Source organism: Solanum dulcamara, chromosome 8 (genome assembly GCF_947179165.1).
Source record: "Solanum dulcamara chromosome 8, daSolDulc1.2, whole genome shotgun sequence".
NCBI lineage: Eukaryota > Viridiplantae > Streptophyta > Magnoliopsida > Solanales > Solanaceae > Solanum > Solanum dulcamara.
This window is the reverse complement of record NC_077244.1, coordinates 78230841-78252252: the sequence shown is the minus strand read 5'-3', so window position 1 is coordinate 78252252 and position 21412 is coordinate 78230841. Positions and strand designations below refer to the sequence as shown.

General features: G+C 32.4%; 3 protein-coding genes across 3 annotated transcripts; all 3 read left to right on the top strand.

Moving 5' to 3' along the window:
• Nucleotides 1-3097: 3097 nt before the first annotated feature.
• Nucleotides 3098-7673, top strand: LOC129900843 (probable serine/threonine-protein kinase PBL26). Its single transcript, XM_055975921.1, has 5 exons — nt 3098-3490; nt 4084-4265; nt 5002-5191; nt 5914-6305; nt 7219-7673. The coding sequence occupies exons 1-5, from the start codon at nt 3301-3303 to the stop codon at nt 7573-7575; spliced, it is 1311 nt and encodes a 436-aa protein (XP_055831896.1). The 5' UTR covers nt 3098-3300; the 3' UTR covers nt 7576-7673.
• Nucleotides 7674-13770: 6097 nt separating this feature from the next.
• On the top strand, nt 13771-16316 carry LOC129900844 (tropinone reductase homolog At5g06060-like). Its single transcript, XM_055975922.1, has 5 exons — nt 13771-13902; nt 14035-14242; nt 15127-15343; nt 15435-15541; nt 15898-16316. Exons 1-5 carry the CDS (start codon nt 13814-13816, stop codon nt 16084-16086), a joined length of 810 nt encoding a protein of 269 aa, XP_055831897.1. The 5' UTR covers nt 13771-13813; the 3' UTR covers nt 16087-16316.
• A 2167-nt stretch (nt 16317-18483) lies between these two features.
• LOC129900842 (tropinone reductase homolog At5g06060-like) lies at nt 18484-20794 on the top strand. The gene is made up of 5 exons (XM_055975920.1): nt 18484-18572; nt 18702-18909; nt 19844-20060; nt 20148-20254; nt 20444-20794. Exons 1-5 carry the CDS (start codon nt 18484-18486, stop codon nt 20630-20632), a joined length of 810 nt encoding a protein of 269 aa, XP_055831895.1. The 3' UTR covers nt 20633-20794.
• Nucleotides 20795-21412: the final 618 nt, after the last annotated feature.

The following is a 21412-nucleotide window of genomic DNA, read 5'->3' as shown; positions in this document are numbered from 1 at the left end:
TTTAAGGTCATATGATTAAAGGGCATATTGGTACATTTGACATAACTTTAATTTAAGACCACAAGATTGAAAGTCTTTTATTTTCTTAAAATCTGTGTTAAGTCAAAGTAGACCATTCTTTTTTAAATGCAGGGAGTATTATTTTTTTGACAAATCAAGAAAGTATATTTTTTTTATTATACCCTCAATTTATTTACATTGAGTTAATGTCTTTAAAAAATGTAATGAGGGTAAAATAGTAAACTTCATTTTATTAATTATTGTTTTCTTAATAGGTCTGTCAAGTAAAAATTTAACAAGTAAATCTGAATGAAGGGAGTAATAGAATAGTTTGATAATAATCAAAAGGATAGTAAAAATTTAACAAGTAAATCTGAATGAAGGGAGTAATAGAATAGTTTGATAATAATCAAAAGGGTAATAATGGAAACTATAATAAAAGTTGTATTTACAACAGATCTAGTAACGGTTGGGTGAAGTAAGGGCCATTTGACTTAACTTAAAAAAAAACAACTTTTTAAAAGTAGTCAAACTTCATTAACTTTTATGTTAAAAAGTGAAAAGTAGGGAGACATCTACTTTTAACTTTCAACTTTTTTAAAGTTATTTTTAAAATATCCAAACACTAAGCTGAAAACTAAGCTAAGTCAAACACCCTCTAAATAGTTCTAGTCTTGTAGACTATCGGCTTTGCCTTAATTTTAAGCATCGTGAAGGCTGTGTTAAGATGAATAAGAAAATAACACTTTTAAGTAGGAGTATTGAATTCAAGTTGCATATAGTAATATATATTGGAGAATAAAATTTACGTGATAACTAAAAAATGTATTAGTACTAAAAAGAAGAGGAGAGAAAGAGGCTAGCCTTGGTCTCTCCCACACAAACTGTGACAACACTTAGATACCTACTAACCTTATATTCTAATTCTCGATCTTTATAGTCTATACTTTCTTATCTAAGGTATATTCTCTGTTAAGCGAAGTTGTGACATATTCTATCTAATCATCTCTCCTTTATACTTCTTCGTTTTACCTCTACATTTCCTCATATTCATCATAAACAACCTCTCATACCTCATCACTGACGTATCCTCGAACCTCCTCTTCACATATCTGAACTATCTCAATATTACTTTTTTTCGTCTTATTTGCCACGAAAATCACTGCTATCTTGCCTCTTGCCTGTTGTAACTTCATTTCTAACAAAAAAAGGCCATTGGTAATGTGAAATTCTGTTATTGTTTTTTGGTCGTCCACTAGGTGTAATACTTTTGGCTGCTGAATGTTAAAGCACTAACAACAGCTTCCAGCGTAAATTGCTGCATTAATTTCGGGGGTACTATGGAAGCATTATCTAATAATTGTCTACATATATAGGACCCTCAATCTCGATAAAGATAATTTATCAATGTACCTTATTTAGACTAAGTTTTGTGCATTAATAACGTATATATTTCTTTCACTATTAATATAAAATTGTTAACAATGGGATATAACATGTTAATCTATCTTTTAGGATGATATATTGGTTTGTGATCCATGACAATCTCTTTTTTTTTTAGTTTTATGTCAAATTCATATAAGAGATCTTTATTTTTATTTATAAGATATTTGAAAATAAAATATATGTGATTTTTATTGGGTTATATTTTTTTCTATTTAAATTGTAGATAATTATATTTAGCAATTTCCTTTGAAGTTGTTATGAAAAAATAATTTGTGTTATTGTAAACTTCTATTCAAACACGAGAATTTCTCACTCCGTCACTAATTATGGGTCACAACTTCTTTTTTCGATAGCATACCCTCGTGTCTGATCTCCCATAATTAGGGGCATATGAACCAAGATTTTTGACATAGAACATAAATTTAAATTTAAAAAATATTGAAATTATAATAAATGATAGATATGAACCATAAATTTAATAATACAATGCCGTTCAATACTAAAAATCTTAAATATGAAATCCACTAAGTATAAATCTTGTACCCACAATTAAGTATAAAAATAGTTTGACTCTCTATTATATCAGATATTTCACTAATGTTATGTACTATATAGTATGTTAAGCTATAAACGTGTCAAGCACCTCTCATATGTACTAAAAAAACGCTCTTTCGAATATACCAGTTCATGTAATTTTGACAATATATTTGTTTTCTTTTTTAATTTCCTTTAAGTTGGTCAGCATTAACAGTATGGAAGAGCTGTAATTTGAAGCTTATGAATTTCAAATTTGAATCTTTCTAAATTGTTGCATTCTGAGTTAATAATATATACATGAGAGTGGATCTAGAAGTCCGAGTTCTTGTTCACGTAAATCAGTAATTTTTTCTGAAACCATATATATATATATATACCTAAATATTGTTATAGTATTAACTGGAGGTTGATGTAGGAACCATAACTTTAAATTATAAATCCACTTTTGTATATACATATTCAACAAATATTTAAAATAAATATTGAGCTTGAATAAAGCTACTAGGTTTTATTGAATTTGTAATCAACACTCTAAATCGGCCCTTGAGTATTAGGTTCCAGCTAATCTAGATGAAACCTACAAATGTATCACTCATTCATTTTTCACCAGAAAAACAGAAAGAACGATAATATGAATAATCTGTCTTTATTTAAACTTTTAAAAGTATATATTGAAGCATATGATTTTTGATTTATGGTGTATTACTTTTGTATATGTTTCTAAATATGTATAACTTTTAATTTGAATAAATTAGAAAAATCGATCGTTCTACTTTACACACACACAAAAAAGTTACTACTAGATAAATGTAATTATCATCGACACTGCTTATAAAAAAATTCTTCGTTCTCACGTCTCTCTCTCACACACATCTTTACCAAACATTCCTCCAAATCCTCCTTTTCCATTATATCTCCATTTTCTACGGAAAATTTCATTAAAAAAATAAAATAATGCTTCCATCACCTATCCTCTCTCTGTCTCCAGCTAAACAAACATGGCTCATTTAGAAAAATGAAAAAAAAAACAATTCATTCAAATTTTAATTAATTAGCCAGACAGATTCCTAATTATATACATATTTATAGAGACCATTTTCCATTAATTGCATTCTTGGGTCACTGCATATTCATAAACAAGACCCGTATTTTTCTTTCACATTTTCTTGAGAAATTTTTTGAAAGGTTAGATGCTTATAAAATTGAGTCTTTTATAGCAAGCAACCTTTTTTTTTTTGAAAAAAAAAAACAGCAAATAGCATCAAGATTGGAGAATTTGCTTGTTTTTTTTGTTGTTCAATTTTTAGAATAAAAGACATGAATTGTTTTTCATGTTTTTCGTTTCATGAGAATAAAACATCTAATAATAATAAAAAGAAAAGAAAAGAAACATCAACTTCTGTTCATCCTCATAGAGAAAATCTCTCGCCAGATCAAGCACAGCCTTTCTCTAAGACAAAGACGCAACATAAGCCACATTCTCAACCTCCGCAACGAACACATCCAGGTAAACAGACACGAATTCAGGATTTGAATTTGATCGTTCAATCTATACGTTTATGTTACCTTTTTTAGTCTATGTACGTTCATAGCAAGAAGTCATTATAAGTTTGAAATTTATGGGTTCAAAATTTAGTAATGTTTATTGAAAATTCAAAGTTTAAATTAGATCGTTCAATCTATATGTCCTTATCAACTTTTTTTTCATTTCCATCCATATATGTTTTTGGCACTAACCTATATTAATTTTGAAATTTATGTATTTATTGAAATTCAAATTTAAATTTAATCGTTCAATCTATATGTTCTTATCACCCTTTTTTTTCATCTATGTTTTTTTAATCATCCACCCGTTGTAAAAGTTTAATATTTATTCAAATCTTAATGAATTTTCACATATATTTATCTAATTAGAGTTATATTAAAAATATTGAGTTCAACTGAATTCATGGTACCCTCATTTATTGCATGATCAATCAATTGCGCCTTAATTTCAAATTATTAGTTGATTGTTTACGTAAATCTTCAATATGGATTGATCGTTTTATTTTGGACACATTTTTTTTCTTTTTCTAATAAATGAAAATTTACATTTCTCAGAAAACATAATAAACCAAAAGGTTGGTAATTATAAGAAGGATGAAGAAAACAAGAATATTGCAGCTCAAACTTTCACTTTTAGAGAACTTGCAACTGCCACCAAGAATTTCCGCCAAGAATGTCTTATAGGTGAAGGTGGATTTGGACGAGTTTACAAAGGTCACCTTGATAGAACTGGACAGGTAATTCAAACATCAAATTTAAGAAAATTTTGTTACACAAATTAAATGGTCACTTTTCAATCTATGTAATAGAAAAATAGTCATTGTTATGTCGTGGAGTTTTAAATTTCACACGTGAAATTTTGAGACTTATTATCATGAAGTTTTACCTATGGAATTTGAAATTCCATGACAAATTGACAATGGCAATTTTTCAGTTCCATGGCTGAAAAGTTGTTAGTCCGAGCTATTACTTTCACAATTAGTGATGGTAAATGAGCGGTTTGGATTGAATTTATTCGAGTCAAAATGAGTTGAATGAAAAAATAAGTTTGTTGTTTGATTAGTTTAACCGTTGGTTGGCCTGAAATGGGTTGAATCAAGTTTTAATTTCATTGTTTGTTTTCTTACCTAATTTATTTTATTACCCAACAGAACTAATAGAACTTTATTTTTTTTCTTTATTATAATTATATATAACATATCAAACAACATAATTTATTCAAATATTTCTTATTTGGTCAATTTGGACTACATACTTACCCCAAATCGGTTCTAACTTTTAGATGTAATGTAGTTGATTGGATCAAGATGAATTGAGTTAATTAATGGAACGAATTCTTACGGGTTAGTTTTGCTATTTGTACATGTATAAATAATTTATTCCGGACTCAGTCATTGTTCAACTCTAGAATTCAGAATCATAAATTTAAAATTTTGAATCTGCATCTGCACGAATAACATTTTTGTTGTTCAGGTTATAGCAGTGAAGCAGCTTGACCGTAATGGATTACAAGGAAACAGAGAATTTCTTGTAGAGGTTTTGATGTTGAGCCTTCTTCACCACGATAATCTTGTCAACCTCATTGGTTATTGTGCTGATGGAGAACAGAGACTTCTAGTTTATGAATATATGCAACAGGGAGCCCTCGAAGATCATTTATTTGGTGCGTATGAGTTTAAGTTTTATGCACTCGTAAAAAGTATTTGTACAATCAGATCAGAAACATAAAAAGAAACCATCGGATTTCAACATCGATCTCTTATATAATACTACATTAAAAAGTATTTCTTGACCTTGTATATTATTTTCGACAAAAAGAGTTCAGATGAATTCCTTTTGGTACCCTAGCTCCGTCCATGTATACAATAGAGCATGATACCCCTGCCTCATACTAAAGATATTTAATTTTTCATCTATAATTGCATTTTCACCGATAGATCAAAATCATTTTTTTAATAGCCGAGGGCCCACTTCCCTATATGCGCACTTCACCCTAATAGGAGGTACGAAGTTTCTTTGAAGATTCGTTGAACAGAGTTCAGACATGATTTTTCTACTCATTTTCCATTAAACCAGCTCACTGGAAAAAATGTATGGTAGGAAACAGATTCTCACTGAAATAGTGAAAAAGTTTAAATTTTTCCGTATGTACATTACTATTTTTTTTTCTCACCTATTTAATCAAAATATATGTGGGAATAGCCATCGGTCGTTTTTTAGTGAGAAAATAATGATCTTTAGTTGTGATACTACAAGTTGGATCTCGTTGGCATCTTCGAGTGTTTATTTTTTATATTTTGAATTCATTTAGTAAAAATTCTGACTTTGTCTCTGTCGACACGGAAAATATATCAAACTAATCACGTTGAATTCTTTTTTTTTTAGATGTTGCACCAGATAGAACTCCATTAGATTGGTTCACAAGGATGAAAATAGCATCAAATGCAGCAAAGGGTCTAGAATATTTGCATCATAAAGCAAATCCACCAGTCATATATAGAGACTTGAAGTCCTCAAATATTTTGCTTGATAAAGATTACAATGCAAAATTATCAGATTTTGGATTAGCAAAACTTGGACCAATGGGTGATAATTCCCATGTGTCTTCTAGAGTTATGGGAACTTATGGTTATTGTGCTCCAGAGTATCAAAGAACAGGACAACTTTCTGTTAAATCAGATGTTTATAGCTTTGGTGTTGTTTTGTTGGAGCTAATTACTGGAAAAAGAGCTGTTGATCCTACAAAAAATGGGCATGAACAGATTTTAGTGGCTTGGGTAAGTCAAACATTTCTCTCTTCCTCTATTTTTTGAATTTTCAATAGTCAAATGGCGAAATCAGAAATTTATGTTAAAGATTCAAGAAAATACTAAAATATCATGTTTGATACATGAACTTGTGATCTAAAGCAATTATTGAACCATGTTTTCTACACTATTCTAGAATCCTCCCTCGTATCAAAAGGATTTAATAGTTTACATATAATTAGAAGAAAAAAAACAATATTACACTATTTGCATAGTATAATATTTTAAATAATTAAGGGGATTCAATTGAACTCTGCCTAGCGGTTTTGCTATTTTATTATCGTTATTTTTCTTTCTATCATGTTTTGTCTATACTTTTTTTGAGTCGAGGATTTATGGGAAATAATTTCTCTACCTGCAAAGATAAAAATAAGGTGTGCGCACATTCTATTCTTCTCTAACTCCACTTATGAAATTACACTGAATATCGTTATTATTGTACTATATATATGCAAAAAAATAAGTAAAAATACTCTTTGCTATATGTGGTTCCTATATAGTTTCTTTTATGCATTTTAATTCTCTTATCTTAGATTGTAAAATTCACTAATAATTTATAATTTTTAAACCTATATGTTAAGTTGACCTATTAGAATAGATATCTCTTTATAAAAAACGTGATACAGTTACTTAGTAAACATGATAATAATCTATCATAGTCGATTAAATTACATCGAGGTAATATAAAAATTATTGACTCTTTCATTAATTTTACGCCTAACTGACTATTCTAATCGGATTTAACATATATACACATACAATATAGAGATCGTTTTTGTTATCCATATACTTTAATAATTACCTTACACTTTACGTAATTCTATAAATGTTTTTGTTATATCGTTACCTTATAAACTTAAATTCATTACTATATTTTTTTCAGGCGGAACCAATTTTCAAATACACAAGTAGATATACAGAATTGGCAGATCCATTATTTAAAGGGGATTTTCCAAAAAGAAGTTTCAATCAAGCGGTAGCTATTGCTGCCATGTGTCTGCAAGAAGATCCAACCGTTCGTCCATCGATCAGTGATGTGGTCACTGCTCTCACTTTCCTTTGGGCCGAATCGGGTAAGGGATTCGGGTCACTAGTTTCTCCCCCATTGCCTGTTTCATCGTCGTCGTCTGTTAATGAAGAAAGTCATGAAGAAGAAAAAATTACAGAACGAGAGAGAGCAGTTGCCGAAGCCATTGAATGGGGTTCGAATTCAAGAACCCAAAATGAAAGATTACCATAATCTTCTACAATGGAGTATGTAAAATTTTGTGCAAATTAAAATAATATTGTTGATTTAATGTCATAATTATTCGACTTGTAAGTGAGTTTGTGTATATAGAGTGGTCTTAAGACTATAATTACTTCATATCTCAAAAGTAATATTTATTTTCTATTATTCTCTAATGGTGTGTGTTGTATAAGTATTAGTTCTTCTGCTTTAATTTATGTGGCGATGCTCGATTGAAAACAAAATTGTATTATTATAACTTATAAATCATCTTATTAAAGATAAATAAAAAATTAAAATTAAAGTATTTTTATGTAATCAAATCATTTAAACGGTTATGCCAAGTAATTCTAATTAATAACATTGATCAATAACCTAGAGAAAGACTCCCTGGTCATTCACTTTTGTTATGATTTAAGGGGATGTTGCTTAGTCTTCTAGAAATTGAATGTACATTATGTAATTGAATTTTAAAGGATTCAAGCCATTTCACGTAAATAATAGCTTCTTTTTTTTTTTGTCTATTTAAGCTACCTTTAAATTGAAGTTTATTGCTCTTCCTCCCCTATGCATGCTCTTGAAACTAGAGGTAAGGTTTGATCCCCTCTTATATTCTTTTGTTTAAATAATACACAAGATAAGGGTCCGGACCAAACTCACCACCACGAGAGGTCAAAGTTTGGATGGAATATAATGTGTGTATATATATATATTAATAATTTAATAAATTCATTGTTATAAAATAAACTAACTTAGAAAAATAAGAAGAAGAGAGTACGAGAGAAGAAAGACAGTAAGAGAGAAGAGAGTTGAGAAGATCAGTGTGTTTAATCACAAGCTGGATAAGGCTATTTATAGCCTGATGAATTAAGAGGTTAAGGGATAGTACAATATTTTATTTTTAAGTGGGTCCCACAAAGTGGAACATCCACTACATTTTGTCCTTTGTCCTTTCATAACACTATCCACGTGTAATGTGCCTCATTAAAAACTTTACAAGAAACAATATACATAGTTATCCTGAACACCCATAAATGTTGTGCCTTGTTAAAATCTTACTAGAAAAAACCTAGTGGAAAAAAGCCTAATGAAGGAAAAAGAGTACATACATCTGATAATACGTTCTGAGTGCGGCCTCATTAAAAACCTTACCAGGAAAATCCAGTGGAATAAAACCCTGATTAAGGGAAAAAGAGTACAACACGTATTTCACTTCCCCCTGATGAAAACTTCATTTGATATTGTGGAGACGATGCATTCCAATCTTATATCTTAGCTTCTCAAAAGTTGATGTTGGTAATGCCTTTGTGAATAAATATGTAAGATTATCACTCGAACTAACTTGTTGTACATCAATATCACCATTCTTTTGGAGATCATGTGTGAAGAATAATTTTGGTGAAATATGTTTCGTTCTGTCTCCTTTTATGAAGCCACCTTTTAATTGAGTTATGCACGCAGCATTGTCTTCGAATATAACTATGGGTACTTTGACATCATTTTTCAGGACGCATCTTTCTTTGATGAAATGTATCATCTATCTCAACCACACACATTCTTTACTTGCTTCATGAATTGTTATTATTTCAGCATGATTTGAAAAAGTAGCAACAATAGACTGCTTTGTAGATCGCCATGATATAGAAGTTCCTCCGTATGTAAATAGATAGCCTGTTTGAGATCGAGCTTTATATGGGTCTGATAAATAACCTCCATCTGCATAACCAATAAGGTTTGCACAATATTTGTTAGTACAAAACAAACCCATATCAATGGTACCTTTTAGGTATCGCAAAATATGTTTGATACCGTTCCAATGTCTTCACGTTAGGGATAAACTATACCTTGCCAGCAAATTAACAGAAAATGTTATATCAGATTGCGTTAGCAAGATACATAAGTGCACCAATAGCACCGAGATATGGTACTTTAGGACCAAGAAGTTCCTCATTCTCTTCTGGAGGTGGAAATGGATCTTTGTCCAGTTCAAGTGACCGAAAAATCATACTTAATGGATGTACTTTGTCCATGTTAAATCGTTTTAAGATTTTCTCAGTGTAGGTAGATTGATGGACAAAGACCCCGTCTGCTAAATGTTCAATTTGCAGACTTAGACAAAGTTTTATCTTTTCAAAGTCTTTCATCTCAAATTCTTTCTTTAGATATTCAATCGTCTTTTGGACCTCTTCAGGGGTTCCAATGAGATTTATGTCATCAACATAAACGGCGAGTATAACAAACTCTGATTCCATTTTCTTTATAAAAACACATGGACAAATGACATCATTTATATAGCTTCATTTATTAAGTACTCAGTGAGGCGATTATACCGCATATGTCCTGATTGTTTTAGACCATATAATGATTTTTGCAATTTTATTGAGTATATATTTTCCGAGACTTTTTACATGCTTCAGGCAATTTTAATCCTTCTAGGATTTTTATGTAAATGTCATTATCAAGTGAACCATAAAGGTAAGCTGTAACAACATCCATTAGATGTATATCAAAAATTTTATGTACAACAAAACTAATGAGATATCGAAAAGTTATTCCATCCATAACAGGTGAATATATTTCTTCATAGTTGACTCCGGGTCTTTGAGAGAATCCTTGTGCAACAAGACGTGCCTTGTATCTTACAATTTCATTTTTCTCATTTCGTTTTTGCACAAAAATCCATTTGTAACTAACTGATTTTACACCTTCAGGGGTTTGGACTACTGGTCCAAACACCTCACATTTAACAAGTGAGTCTAATTCTGATTGAATTGTCTTTTGTCATTCTGGCCAATCACATCTACATTGACATTCTTTGACGGATTTAGGCTCAAGACTTTCACTATCTTGTATGAGGTTAATTGCAATATTATATGCAAAAACATTATCCACCGTAATTTTCGATCGATCTAGATTTATCTCATCACCGATAGACTTATTGAAAGTTCTTCATTCACTTGAGTCTCGGGCTCACTGATTTCTTCAGGAATATCAGGATTACTCAAATTTTGACCTTCTTTAGGAGGTTCTTATGTAGTATCATTTTTATTATTTCTCACACTTCTCTTTCTAGAATTTTTATCCTTTGATCCCAATGGTCTACCACGCTTCAGGCGTGTTTGGGATTCAGAAGCTATGATACTAGTAGATGGTCCTTTTGGGACATCAATTTGGATAGGCACATTCACTGCAGGGATATGTGACTTAGTTATCCTTTTCAAATCAGTAAATGCATCTGGCAATTTATTTGCTATTTTCTGTAAGTGGATGATCTTCTGGACCTCCTGCTCACATGTGCGGATACGTGGATCAAAATTGCGAGAAAATTATTTCATCAAACGGAGAATCTGCAAATCGAGCAGTGAATAAGTCTTCAGTCAACGGTTTAAGGTATCGAATTATGGAAAGTGAGTCAAACCCAACATATATGCCCAACCTTCGTTGAGGCTCCATCTTTGTACGTTGTGGTGGTGCTACAGGCACATATACTGCACAACCAAAAATTCGTAGATGGGCTATATTTGGCTCATTACCAAATACTAATTGTGACGAAGAATATTTATTATAATGTATCGGTCTGAAACGTACAAGTGTTGTTGCATGTAAGATAACATGACCCCAAACAGTAATTGACAATTTTATTTTCATTAGTAGAGGTCTTGCTATCAATTGTAGGCGCTTTATAAATGACTCTGCAAGGCCATTTTGAGTATGAACATGAGCAACATGATGTTTAATTTTTATCCCAATTGATAAGCAATAATCATTAAAAGCTTGGGATGTAAATTCTCCAGCATTATCAAGGCAAATGGTCTTAATTGGATAATCTGGGAATTGCGCTCTCAATCTTATTATTTGTGCTAACAACTTCGCAAACGCCAGGTTGCGAGATGATAATAAACACACATGAGACCATCTAGATGATGCATCTATTAGGACCATAAAATATCTAAACAATCCACTAGGTGGATGAATAGGTCCACATATATCTCCATGTATACGCTCTAAAAAGTCAGGAGATTCGATGCCAACCTTCAGGGTCGATGGTCTGGCAATTAATTTGCCTTGATAACAAGTAGCACATGAAAATTTATCATTTGTAAGAATCTTCTGGTTCTTTAACGGATGTCCAGTTGAATTTTCAAGAATTCGTCTCATCATTATTGATCCAGGATGACCTATTCGATCATGCCATAACATAAATTTATTTAGATCAGTAAACTTCTGGTTTACGACCATATGTGCTTTAATTGCACTGATTTTTGCATAATATAGGCCAGAGGAAAAAGTTGATAATTTTTCCAACATATATTTCTGGCCTGAGACACTCTTGGTTATACCAAGATATTCAATATTCACTTCATTTAGTGTCTCAACATGATATCCATTTCTGCGGATATCTTTAAAACTTAACAAGTTTCTTGGGGATTTAGAAGAAAATAGTGCATCTTCTATAACAATTTTTGTCCCCTTAGGCAGAATTATAGCTTCCAGAGCCTTCAATCATTTTTGAATTACCAGATATTGTAGTAACATTAGCTTTTCTTCTAAGCAAATTGAAAAAATATTTCTCGTCTTTAAAAATAGCATGAGTTGTTCCACTATCAATTACACAAATATCCTCTTGATTTATCATTGATCCAAACAGGATTTGAGGCATTTCTATATTTTCTTCAATAAGAAATAAAATAAGTATTAACACATGGTATATTACATAAATTTTATTTATTTACATTGACTAGGAAAATACAAACATCATATTTAATATAGATAAAAAAAATATTTACATATTATTAGTCTTGTCAATATTCATATTTTCGTCTGAAAAATTAAAGAAATCAGCTACATCCAAATGCATGGGCTCAATATTATCTTCAGAGATAAAATTTGTCTCTGGGTTATTTTCTACCCTTTTCAAAGATGCCTGATATAGTTGAACCAAATGTTTTGATGACCGGCAAGTCCGCGACCAGTGCCCTACACCTCCACATCTATGACATACACTTTCTGAATTTTTCTTCGGTAAAGCTTTTGGCTTTTTACCCTGCCTTTTATAATGCTGATTATTTCTCGGTGCCAGCCGAGTATCATGATTAAAATTTCTTCTTTGACCACGATCACGACCACGACTGGGGCCATGGCCTCTTTCTCGTTGGTTATAATTTGTCTGATTCACTTCAGGGAGGGCCAAAGAATCAACGGGCCGACTATCATGATTTTTCATTAATAGTTCATTGTGGCGTTCAGCAATCGGAAGGTGAGAAAGTAATTCAGAATATTTTTTAAATTCTTTTTCCCGATATTGTTGCTGCAGGAGCATATTCGCGGGTGAAAATGTGGAGTATGTTTTTTCCAGTTTATCCTGCTCAGTGATCTCTTCTCCGCATAAATTTAACTGAGCTATAATTCTAAACAGAGCAGAATTATATTCAGTTATATTTTTGAAATCCATTAATCTCAGATTTAGCCAATCATGACGAGCTTGTGGAAGCATGACCAACTTCAAGTGGTCATATCTTTCTTTTAAATTTTTCCACAATTTAAGGGGGTCTTTTAATGTGAGATATTGTAATTTTAGCCCCTCGTCAAGATGGTGACGGAGAAATATCATGGCTTTAGCACAGTCTTGATTGGATGCCATATTGTCATCTTTTATGGTGTCTGCCAGACCCATTGATTCTAAATGAATTTTGGCATGAAGTGCCCATGATGAGTAGCCTTTTCCAGAGATATCAAGAGCAGTAAATTCAAGTTTTGAAATATTTGTCATTTTATGAAAATAAATTTAAATAAAACTCTTACCACTTTTTGTTACCTTCTAAAAATAGTTGGAGCCTCGTGCTGATAACGTGTTATAAAATTATACTAGCTTCAACAAAATAAGACACAAGAAATAACAGAGAAAGGAATAACAAAGGAAGAACAGAGGAGAAAAGGAGAGGAATTGCAGTATATCTTCTCTCCTTCATAATGGCAAATAATGGCCATATTTATAGTGATACAAAGGAAGACAAGTTGAGCATCGTGCTGATAAAAGTGGTGGATCCACACAAAGAAATGGACGTCCACTGCTTAACAAGTACTACTATATATTATTATAAAAAAATATAACTAGGGGCCTCACTTTTAACTTTTTTTAAAATTACTACTTCAAACGTTTAACATGTTTTAGAGCAACTATTTATCTATATATCTATATATACAGCATCTTCAAAGCAATCGCACAGCAAGAAATTAAAGTAGAACTCAAATGGCTAAAGGTGCAGCTTTTGCCAAAAGTTCCAGATGGTCACTTAATGGTTTAGCTGCTCTTGTCACTGGTGGCACTTCTGGAATTGGGTACTAATTTTTTTTTAATTTAAATATCTAATTTCACAACGACGATATGGTATAAAAATTCGTTACAATTTTATTAATCATTTGTTCGTGTATGTAACTTAAATCTTTAATAAGTAGTATTATTTTTCTTAGGCATGCAGTTGTAGAGGAGCTAGCTGGACTTGGTGCGAAAGTGTACACATGTTCCAGGACAGTATCGGAGCTTAATGAACCAATGCAAGACTGGGCAGACAGAGGCATTCAAGTAAAAGGTTCAGTATGTGATGTAACTTGTAGAGACCAAAGAGTTGAGGTCATGGAAAAAGTTTCTTCTGCTTTTGATGGAAAACTCAACATTCTTGTGAGTAACATAATTCCATCTTCTTGTTAAAATACCCTTATAACAATACACGAGTCGAATCAAAGCACTAGATCCACCCCTATGGCCTTGTCAGTTGTCACTATTGTTAGTGAGGATTCGTATAGCTGATCAACCTAACTTACTTGGATAGCTGAGACTATGGGTTACTTTTTAATATATGTTCTTTACACTGAATTTATTGTACTTATAACAAGTATGGTTTCAGATGGAATACTTCTTGAAATTTTAGTGGGTTTTTAGATACAAATTTACACATGCGTCAAGTCAATATTGTACTGGATCTACCCCTTGTGGCCTTGTCAGTGAGAATTCGTATAGCTGATCAATCTAACTTGTTTGGATTGAGACGTAGCAAGTATATGATTTATTTATAAAGAGATTTAATGGTTACAATCAATAAAAAGGACAAATTAAAGTTTCTCTTCTAGGTGGGCAGATGATATGTTAAACCAATCTGAGTTGCTCTTCTGGGCAGGCGGATCTAGTATTTGTTGAAATTTTAGTAAATTTTCTAATATAAATCTATACATGAGACGAGACTAAGCACTGGATCCCCCCCTGTCAATGTGGATTTGTACAGTCTAGCAGCCTAACTTGCTTGGATATAGACTGTTTTAATAGATGTTGTATTCATAGAGAGATTCAATGGTCAAAATCAATAATAAGACTAATCCGAGTTGCTCTGGGCAGACAACTCCCGATTATTGAATAATTGGGCGGAAGTTGAAAGAGTTGCTCCAATGTAAATTAAGAGATCCAACACTGGAAATTTTTCCTTTACAGAAATCAACATTTTTAATTTTCAGACTATAATTTTTAAAAATTTTGACCAAATTTACTATTGCCTTATCATGTTGATGTAGATAAACAATGTTGGAACAAATATTTGGAAGCATTCTATCGATTATAATGCCGAAGATTATGCCCATATGATGGCTACAAATTTAGAATCTTCATTCCATTTCAGTCAACTTGCTCATCCTCTTCTTAAATCATCTGGAGCTGCAAGTATTGTTTTCACCTCCTCTGTTGCTGGTCTTGTCCACGTCACCGGTACTTCTATTTACGGAGCAACAAAAGGTACTCTACTCATGCTTGTCATTTAGATTAAACATCATTAGCGAGTAAGTTTTTACCTAGTACTCATAACATCTTCCTTTGATAAATTAAGCGGGAATGATTCAGCTTACACGAAATTTGGCTTGTGAATGGGGAAAAGATGGTATTCGGGTTAATGCTGTTGCACCATGGTACACAAACACGCCCCTCGTGAAACATGTAATATTCTCTTCCCTGTTCATTCTGCATCAGATTATATACGAGTCTGATAACTCCATCAGTGCAAAGACGAATCTAGGCTCGTTTCAAATTGAAAAGGGAAAAGGGTCAAAAATGTCGTTAAAGTATTCAAAATTGAACAAATATGTCCTCCGTTAATAGTTTGGTCCAGAAATACCCTCACTGACTTTAAATCTTGTATATGCATCTACTTGAGTCAAATGTACTTTGATTTGTTAACAGAGTAATGCTCAGAATACAGATTCACAAATTTGTCTTAAACTGTTACCATCTAATTTATCAGTAGAGTAATATATATTGGATCATTGATGAATTTGGTGGCTCCATATTCACAGTTGCTCAAAGATAAAGAATTTTCGGATGCCTTAATATCAAGAACTCCTCTAGGGCGTTCAGGAGAAGTGGAAGAAGTTTCATCCCTCGTCGCTTATCTCTGTCTTCCTGCTGCTTCCTACGTCACTGGCCAGGTTATAGCAGTTGACGGAGGATTCACCGCCTATGGCTTCCAACAGCCTGGCTATTAATTAATACTATTTGTTGTTTGAAATGGTATTAGCTCCAAGTTGCAGTTGAAACCATCATGAATAGAAGTCTTGATCATTTTGACATGTTAGCATTTTTCATCTTTAGTGTAGCTAATGTGTTAGACAAGCGATATTTTACTGAAGATTAAGCTTCAGAACACACTTTTATCTTTTAATGTCGATTTTTATCATTTTCATTGTATCCATATTGCTCATTTCTTTTCGTTATTCGTCATCGTGATTCAGAATCATTATTTTACGAGAATACTATACCAGTAACACTTGTGTATAATTCCCCAAAAGAAGGATAAATCTCTGATTGAATAGCTGATTCAAGCGCGCGTCATCAACAAGAATGTATTGAGCTTATGCATCTACAATCCGTTTCTCACCAGAAATGAAACCATAAAATATTTCAACAGGAACAAACTTTTTGATCTCAGCACTAATTATGTGTCCACATATCCTTACATGACTCTTTAGTCGCCAAAGCATCAGCCTTACTCACAATTAGTGTTTCCATTGCCATAATTGCAGCAAATTCACAGGTGATTGACTGATTTCCTCTTGCACCTTGAACCAAGCATGCCCTCTAAGACAACATCATCGGTGCATAGAGACCAATTAAAAGGTTTCTTAGCATAGAGATGGCGTTAGAACTCAAAACTCAGGCTTGAAAGTTGCCCTGGAAATTCATAATCGAGTCAGATATCAATGGAGGATACAATATAGAGCTAAACTTGCTCTCCACCAACAAAAAAACGAATACACTAGAGACTGCAGCATCATGCTTAAGCATTAAAACGTGTAATTCTCTATTATATTTTATAACGAACACCATCACCTTGTTGAAACACAAAATTCAATCTTCCCAAGTTGCAATGTTGAAAATTTCAACAAAACCCAAAACTTTTAGCCCTCTGCTCAAGATTATAGTAGCATCTTGTTAGAAAGCATCTTCAATTTCCGTCAATAAAAAATGACTAGTAGATCATTAGATGTACCTAACATGTTTTTCTTATATCATGCTTTCTTATTTTGAAATAATTTGACTTTGAACTTCTCACTTTATCTTAGTAAGACGATTTATTGATCAAATCACAAGTTTTCTTTATTATTCTCACGCTCGATCAATCACCTACCTATAAATTGAGACCGAGAGAATAACTTTTAAAACTACATTTTGGATAAATACGAAGTAATCCAGCATAATCTCCAAAACTTTTAAAAACAAAAATATTCACTTGAAAAACTGATAACATCACTTTTTTAAAATTTAAAACTTTAACTTCAAAAAGATCAATCCAATATTAAAAAATAAATCCAAATTGCACTTGGGAGTTTGCAAGAAATTGAAAATCATAAATATATATTATTAGTACTACTTTATACTGTTTAACAACTTTAATGGAAAAAAAATAAAACAGTACGTTACTCAATAAGTGAAGTACTACTTCTTTTTTTATATATAAAACATAATGTACAAACAATAGCACAGCAAAAATGTAGAACTCAAATGGTGAAAGTTGCAAAGAGTTCCAGTTGGTGTTACTTAATGGTAGGCCACTCTTGTCACTTAATGGAATTGGGTATAAGATTTTTTTTTTTTTTTTTTTTTTATAATGATGGCATAAAAATTTGTTACACCACTTACCCTTTTGTTATGGTCAGCGAGTAGAGGCTGATTCAAGATATTAACTTGACGAGTTCCACCTTTTAAGGTTCTTAAGCGTAAATGTATTGTACTATTAAAATGACGGTATCATAGCCATGTCTAGAAAAAAAAAATGCTTGGTAACATCTTTTTATCAAATATAGCAATTATACTTATCATCAACTCCAATATTTTTACGGAAAAGGGTCAAAAATGCTCTTAAATTATGTGAAATGAACAAAAATCTTTTTAGTTGATAGTTTGGTCCAAAAATATTTTTGCCTTCAATAGTTTGGCCCAAAAATACCCTTATTATTACTCAAAAATGTTCTTTTTCAAATAAATATATTTTTTCTTTTCTTTCTAAGCACATTCTTTTCCTATAATGATTTTTTTAAGGAAAAATTACTAGAAAAACCACTTTTTAATAAATAATTACTGATTTTAGCGATACTTTTTATTTATTACCATTTATAGCAATATATAACAATATTATGATATACCTACTATGTATTAAAAGTGAATTATGCATGCAATATAAATGTATTATAAGTGTTTTAAAATATATTATACTTGTTTGGTAAGAAATTGACACAATGTATTATAAGTGTATTAAAGTATATGATAAATTAAATATCCATGAATAAAACTTGTATTATATAAGTTTTATAAATTATTCTCGCTAATATGTATTATAAAGTAATATATACACACCTAGTCTATATCTTCGAAGTAGAACTCAAATGGCTAAAGTTGCATCGTTTGCCAAAAGTTCCAGATGGTCACTTAATGGTTTGGCTGCTCTTGTCACTGGTGGCACTTCTGGAATTGGGTACTAAAATTTTTTAATTTAAATATCTAATTTTCCAACGACGATATGGTGTAAAAATTCGTTACAATTTTTATTAGTCATTTGTTCATGTATATAACTTAAATCTTTAATGAGTATTATTTTTCTTAGGCATGCAGTTGTAGAGGAGCTAGCTGGACTTGGTGCAAAAGTGTACACATGTTCCAAGACAGAATTGGAGCTTAATGAGCCAATGCAAGACTGGGCAGGCAGAGGCATTCAAGTAAAAGGCTCAGCATGTGATGTAGCTTGTAGAGACCAAAGAGTGAAGCTCATGGAAAAAGTTTCCTCTGAATTTGATGGGAAACTCAACATTCTTGTGAGTACCATGATTCCATCTTCTTCTCATTCGTCGAGTCGAAGTACTAGATCCGCCCCTTTGTCCCTACCACTACTGTCAGTGAGAATTCGTATATAGCTAATCAGCATAACTTGCTTGGATTAATTGAGACTATGTTTCTTGAAATTTTTGTGGGATTTTACATGTAAATCTACACATGTCAAGTCAAAGTACTGGATCTGCCCTTATGGCCTTGTCAGTGAGGATTTATATAGTTAGCAAACTCGAATTCGGGAAGAATCTCATTTTTTGATAGTATAGGGGAATTGACCTAAAATTGGATGGGGGATAGTAGCCTAACTTGCTTGGATTGAGACGTAGCAAGTAGATGCTATATTCATGGTCAAAATCGAGGACTAATTAAAGTTGTTTTTTTAAGCAGGTAGATCTAGTGTTTGGTGAAATTTTAGTGGAATTTTAATATAATTATATACATGAGTCGAGCCGAAGCACTGGATCAGTTCATGTTAGTGAGAATTCATATAGCTGATCGTTCTAACCTGCTTGATTGTTACATAGTAAATAGATACTCTATTAAACCAATCAAAGTTGCTCTTCTGGGCAAGCGAATCTAGTATTTGGTAAATTTGAGTAAATTTTCAAATATAAATCTATACATGGGTTGAGCTGAAGCACTGGATCCGCCCCTGTCAATGTGAATTTGTACAGTCTATCGGCCTAGCTTTCTTGGATTGAGACGTTTTTAACAGATGTTGTATTGTATATAGAAAGACCAATTCGAGTTACTCTTCTAGGCGGGCAGACAACTTCTGATTCTTGAATAATTAGGCAGAAGTTGAAAGAGCTGCTCCAATGTGAAATTGAGAGATACAACACTGGAAATCAACATTTAATTTTCAGACAGTATAGTATTTTTTGCCAAATTTACTATTGCCTTATCTTGTTGATGTAGATAAACAATGTTGGGACAAACATTTGGAAGCCCACTACTGAATATACTGCAGAAGAATATGCACATATGATGGCTACAAATTTAGAATCTTCATTCCATATGTGTCAACTTGCTCATCCTCTTCTTAAATCATCTGGAGCTGGGACTATTGTTTCCATGTCTTCTGTTGCTGGTCTTGTCCACGTCACCGGTACTTCTATTTACGGAGCAACAAAAGGTACTCTACTCATGCTTGTCATTTAGATTAAACATCAGTCGTAAGTTTTTACCTAGTACTCATACCATCTTCCTTTGATAAATTAAGCGGGAATGATTCAGCTTACACGAAATCTGGCTTGCGAATGGGGAAAACATGGTATTCGGGTTAATGCTGTTGCACCATGGTTAATAAACACGCCCCTAGTGAAACATGTAATATTCTCCTCCTTGTTGATTCTGCCTCAGATTATATAAGTCTTTTTCCATCAGAGCAAAGACGGATCTAGGCTTATTTTAAATTGAAAACGGAATGTATGTAAAATTGAACAAAAGTGTCATTTTTTAATAGTTTGATCCAAAAATACCTCTGCTGTTAATAGTTTGGTGGCTCTATATTCATAGCTGCTCAAGGATAAAGAATTTCTGGATGCCCTAATATCAAGAACTCCTCTTGGGCGTTCAGGAGAAGTGGAAGAAGTTTCATCCCTCGTCGCTTATCTCTGTCTTCCTGCTGCTTCTTATGTCACTGGACAGGTTATAGCAGTTGACGGAGGATTCACTGTCTATGGCTTCCAGCAGCCTGGCTATTAATTAAGTAATGCTTCTTGTTTGAATAAAAGTCTTGATCATATCAACATGTTAGCATTTGCTCATCTTTAGTGTTGCTAATGTGTTAGACAAGCGATCGATGTTATACTGAAGATTATACTTCAGAACACACATTCTATCTTTTAATGTCATCACTTTTCGTCATATCCATATTGCTTAGTTCTTTTTGTTATTCAGAATCATTATTTTAGGAGAATACTAGACCAGTAACACTTGTATTTAATTCCCCAAAAGAAGGATAAATCTCTGATTGAATAGGTGATTCAAGCGTCATCAACAGGAATTTATGCTGCTTATATTATGGATCTACAATCCGTTACATCAATCTCAGTGGAAAGTAATTCTCACAGAAATGAAACGATATAAGATTTCTACAGGAACAAATTTCTTGATCTCAGCAATAATTATGTGTCCACCTATGTTTGCACGACTCTTTTAGTTGCTAAATCAGCAGCCTTCCTTATTCACACCTAGTGTTCCCGTTGCCATAATTCCAGCAAATTCACAACTAAAGTTTGATATGATAATAAATAATAAAAATAAATTGGACACAAAAATTTTACGTGGAAACCCTCAAACAGGTAGAGGAAAAAATCACGGGGTAGAAGGATCTTACTATGATAATATAGGAGTACACAGACCCTTGTGGTCGGGCCCTTCCCCGGACCCTGCGCATAGCGGGAGCTTAAGTGCACCGGGCTGCCCTTTTACACTGCTCTCAAATACAATGAGAAAACAACAATTAACATTTCTCTCTTGTAA

Excerpts from the sequence above, each read along its gene's own strand:
- LOC129900844 (XM_055975922.1), top strand. The coding sequence starts at position 13,814 with ATGGCTAAAGGTGCAGCTTTTGCCAAAAGTTCCAGATGGTCACTTAAT. Across the intron at positions 13,903-14,034 it reads GGTGGCACTTCTGGAATTGG|GCATGCAGTTGTAGAGGAGC; the intron begins GTACTAATTTTT and ends TATTTTTCTTAG. Across the intron at positions 15,542-15,897 it reads ACACGCCCCTCGTGAAACAT|TTGCTCAAAGATAAAGAATT; the intron begins GTAATATTCTCT and ends CCATATTCACAG.
- LOC129900843 (XM_055975921.1), top strand. The coding sequence starts at position 3,301 with ATGAATTGTTTTTCATGTTTTTCGTTTCATGAGAATAAAACATCTAAT. Across the intron at positions 4,266-5,001 it reads ACCTTGATAGAACTGGACAG|GTTATAGCAGTGAAGCAGCT; the intron begins GTAATTCAAACA and ends TTTGTTGTTCAG. Across the intron at positions 5,192-5,913 it reads CCTCGAAGATCATTTATTTG|ATGTTGCACCAGATAGAACT; the intron begins GTGCGTATGAGT and ends TTTTTTTTTTAG.
- LOC129900842 (XM_055975920.1), top strand. The coding sequence starts at position 18,484 with ATGGCTAAAGTTGCATCGTTTGCCAAAAGTTCCAGATGGTCACTTAAT. Across the intron at positions 18,910-19,843 it reads ATGGGAAACTCAACATTCTT|ATAAACAATGTTGGGACAAA; the intron begins GTGAGTACCATG and ends TTGTTGATGTAG. Across the intron at positions 20,255-20,443 it reads ACACGCCCCTAGTGAAACAT|CTGCTCAAGGATAAAGAATT; the intron begins GTAATATTCTCC and ends CTATATTCATAG.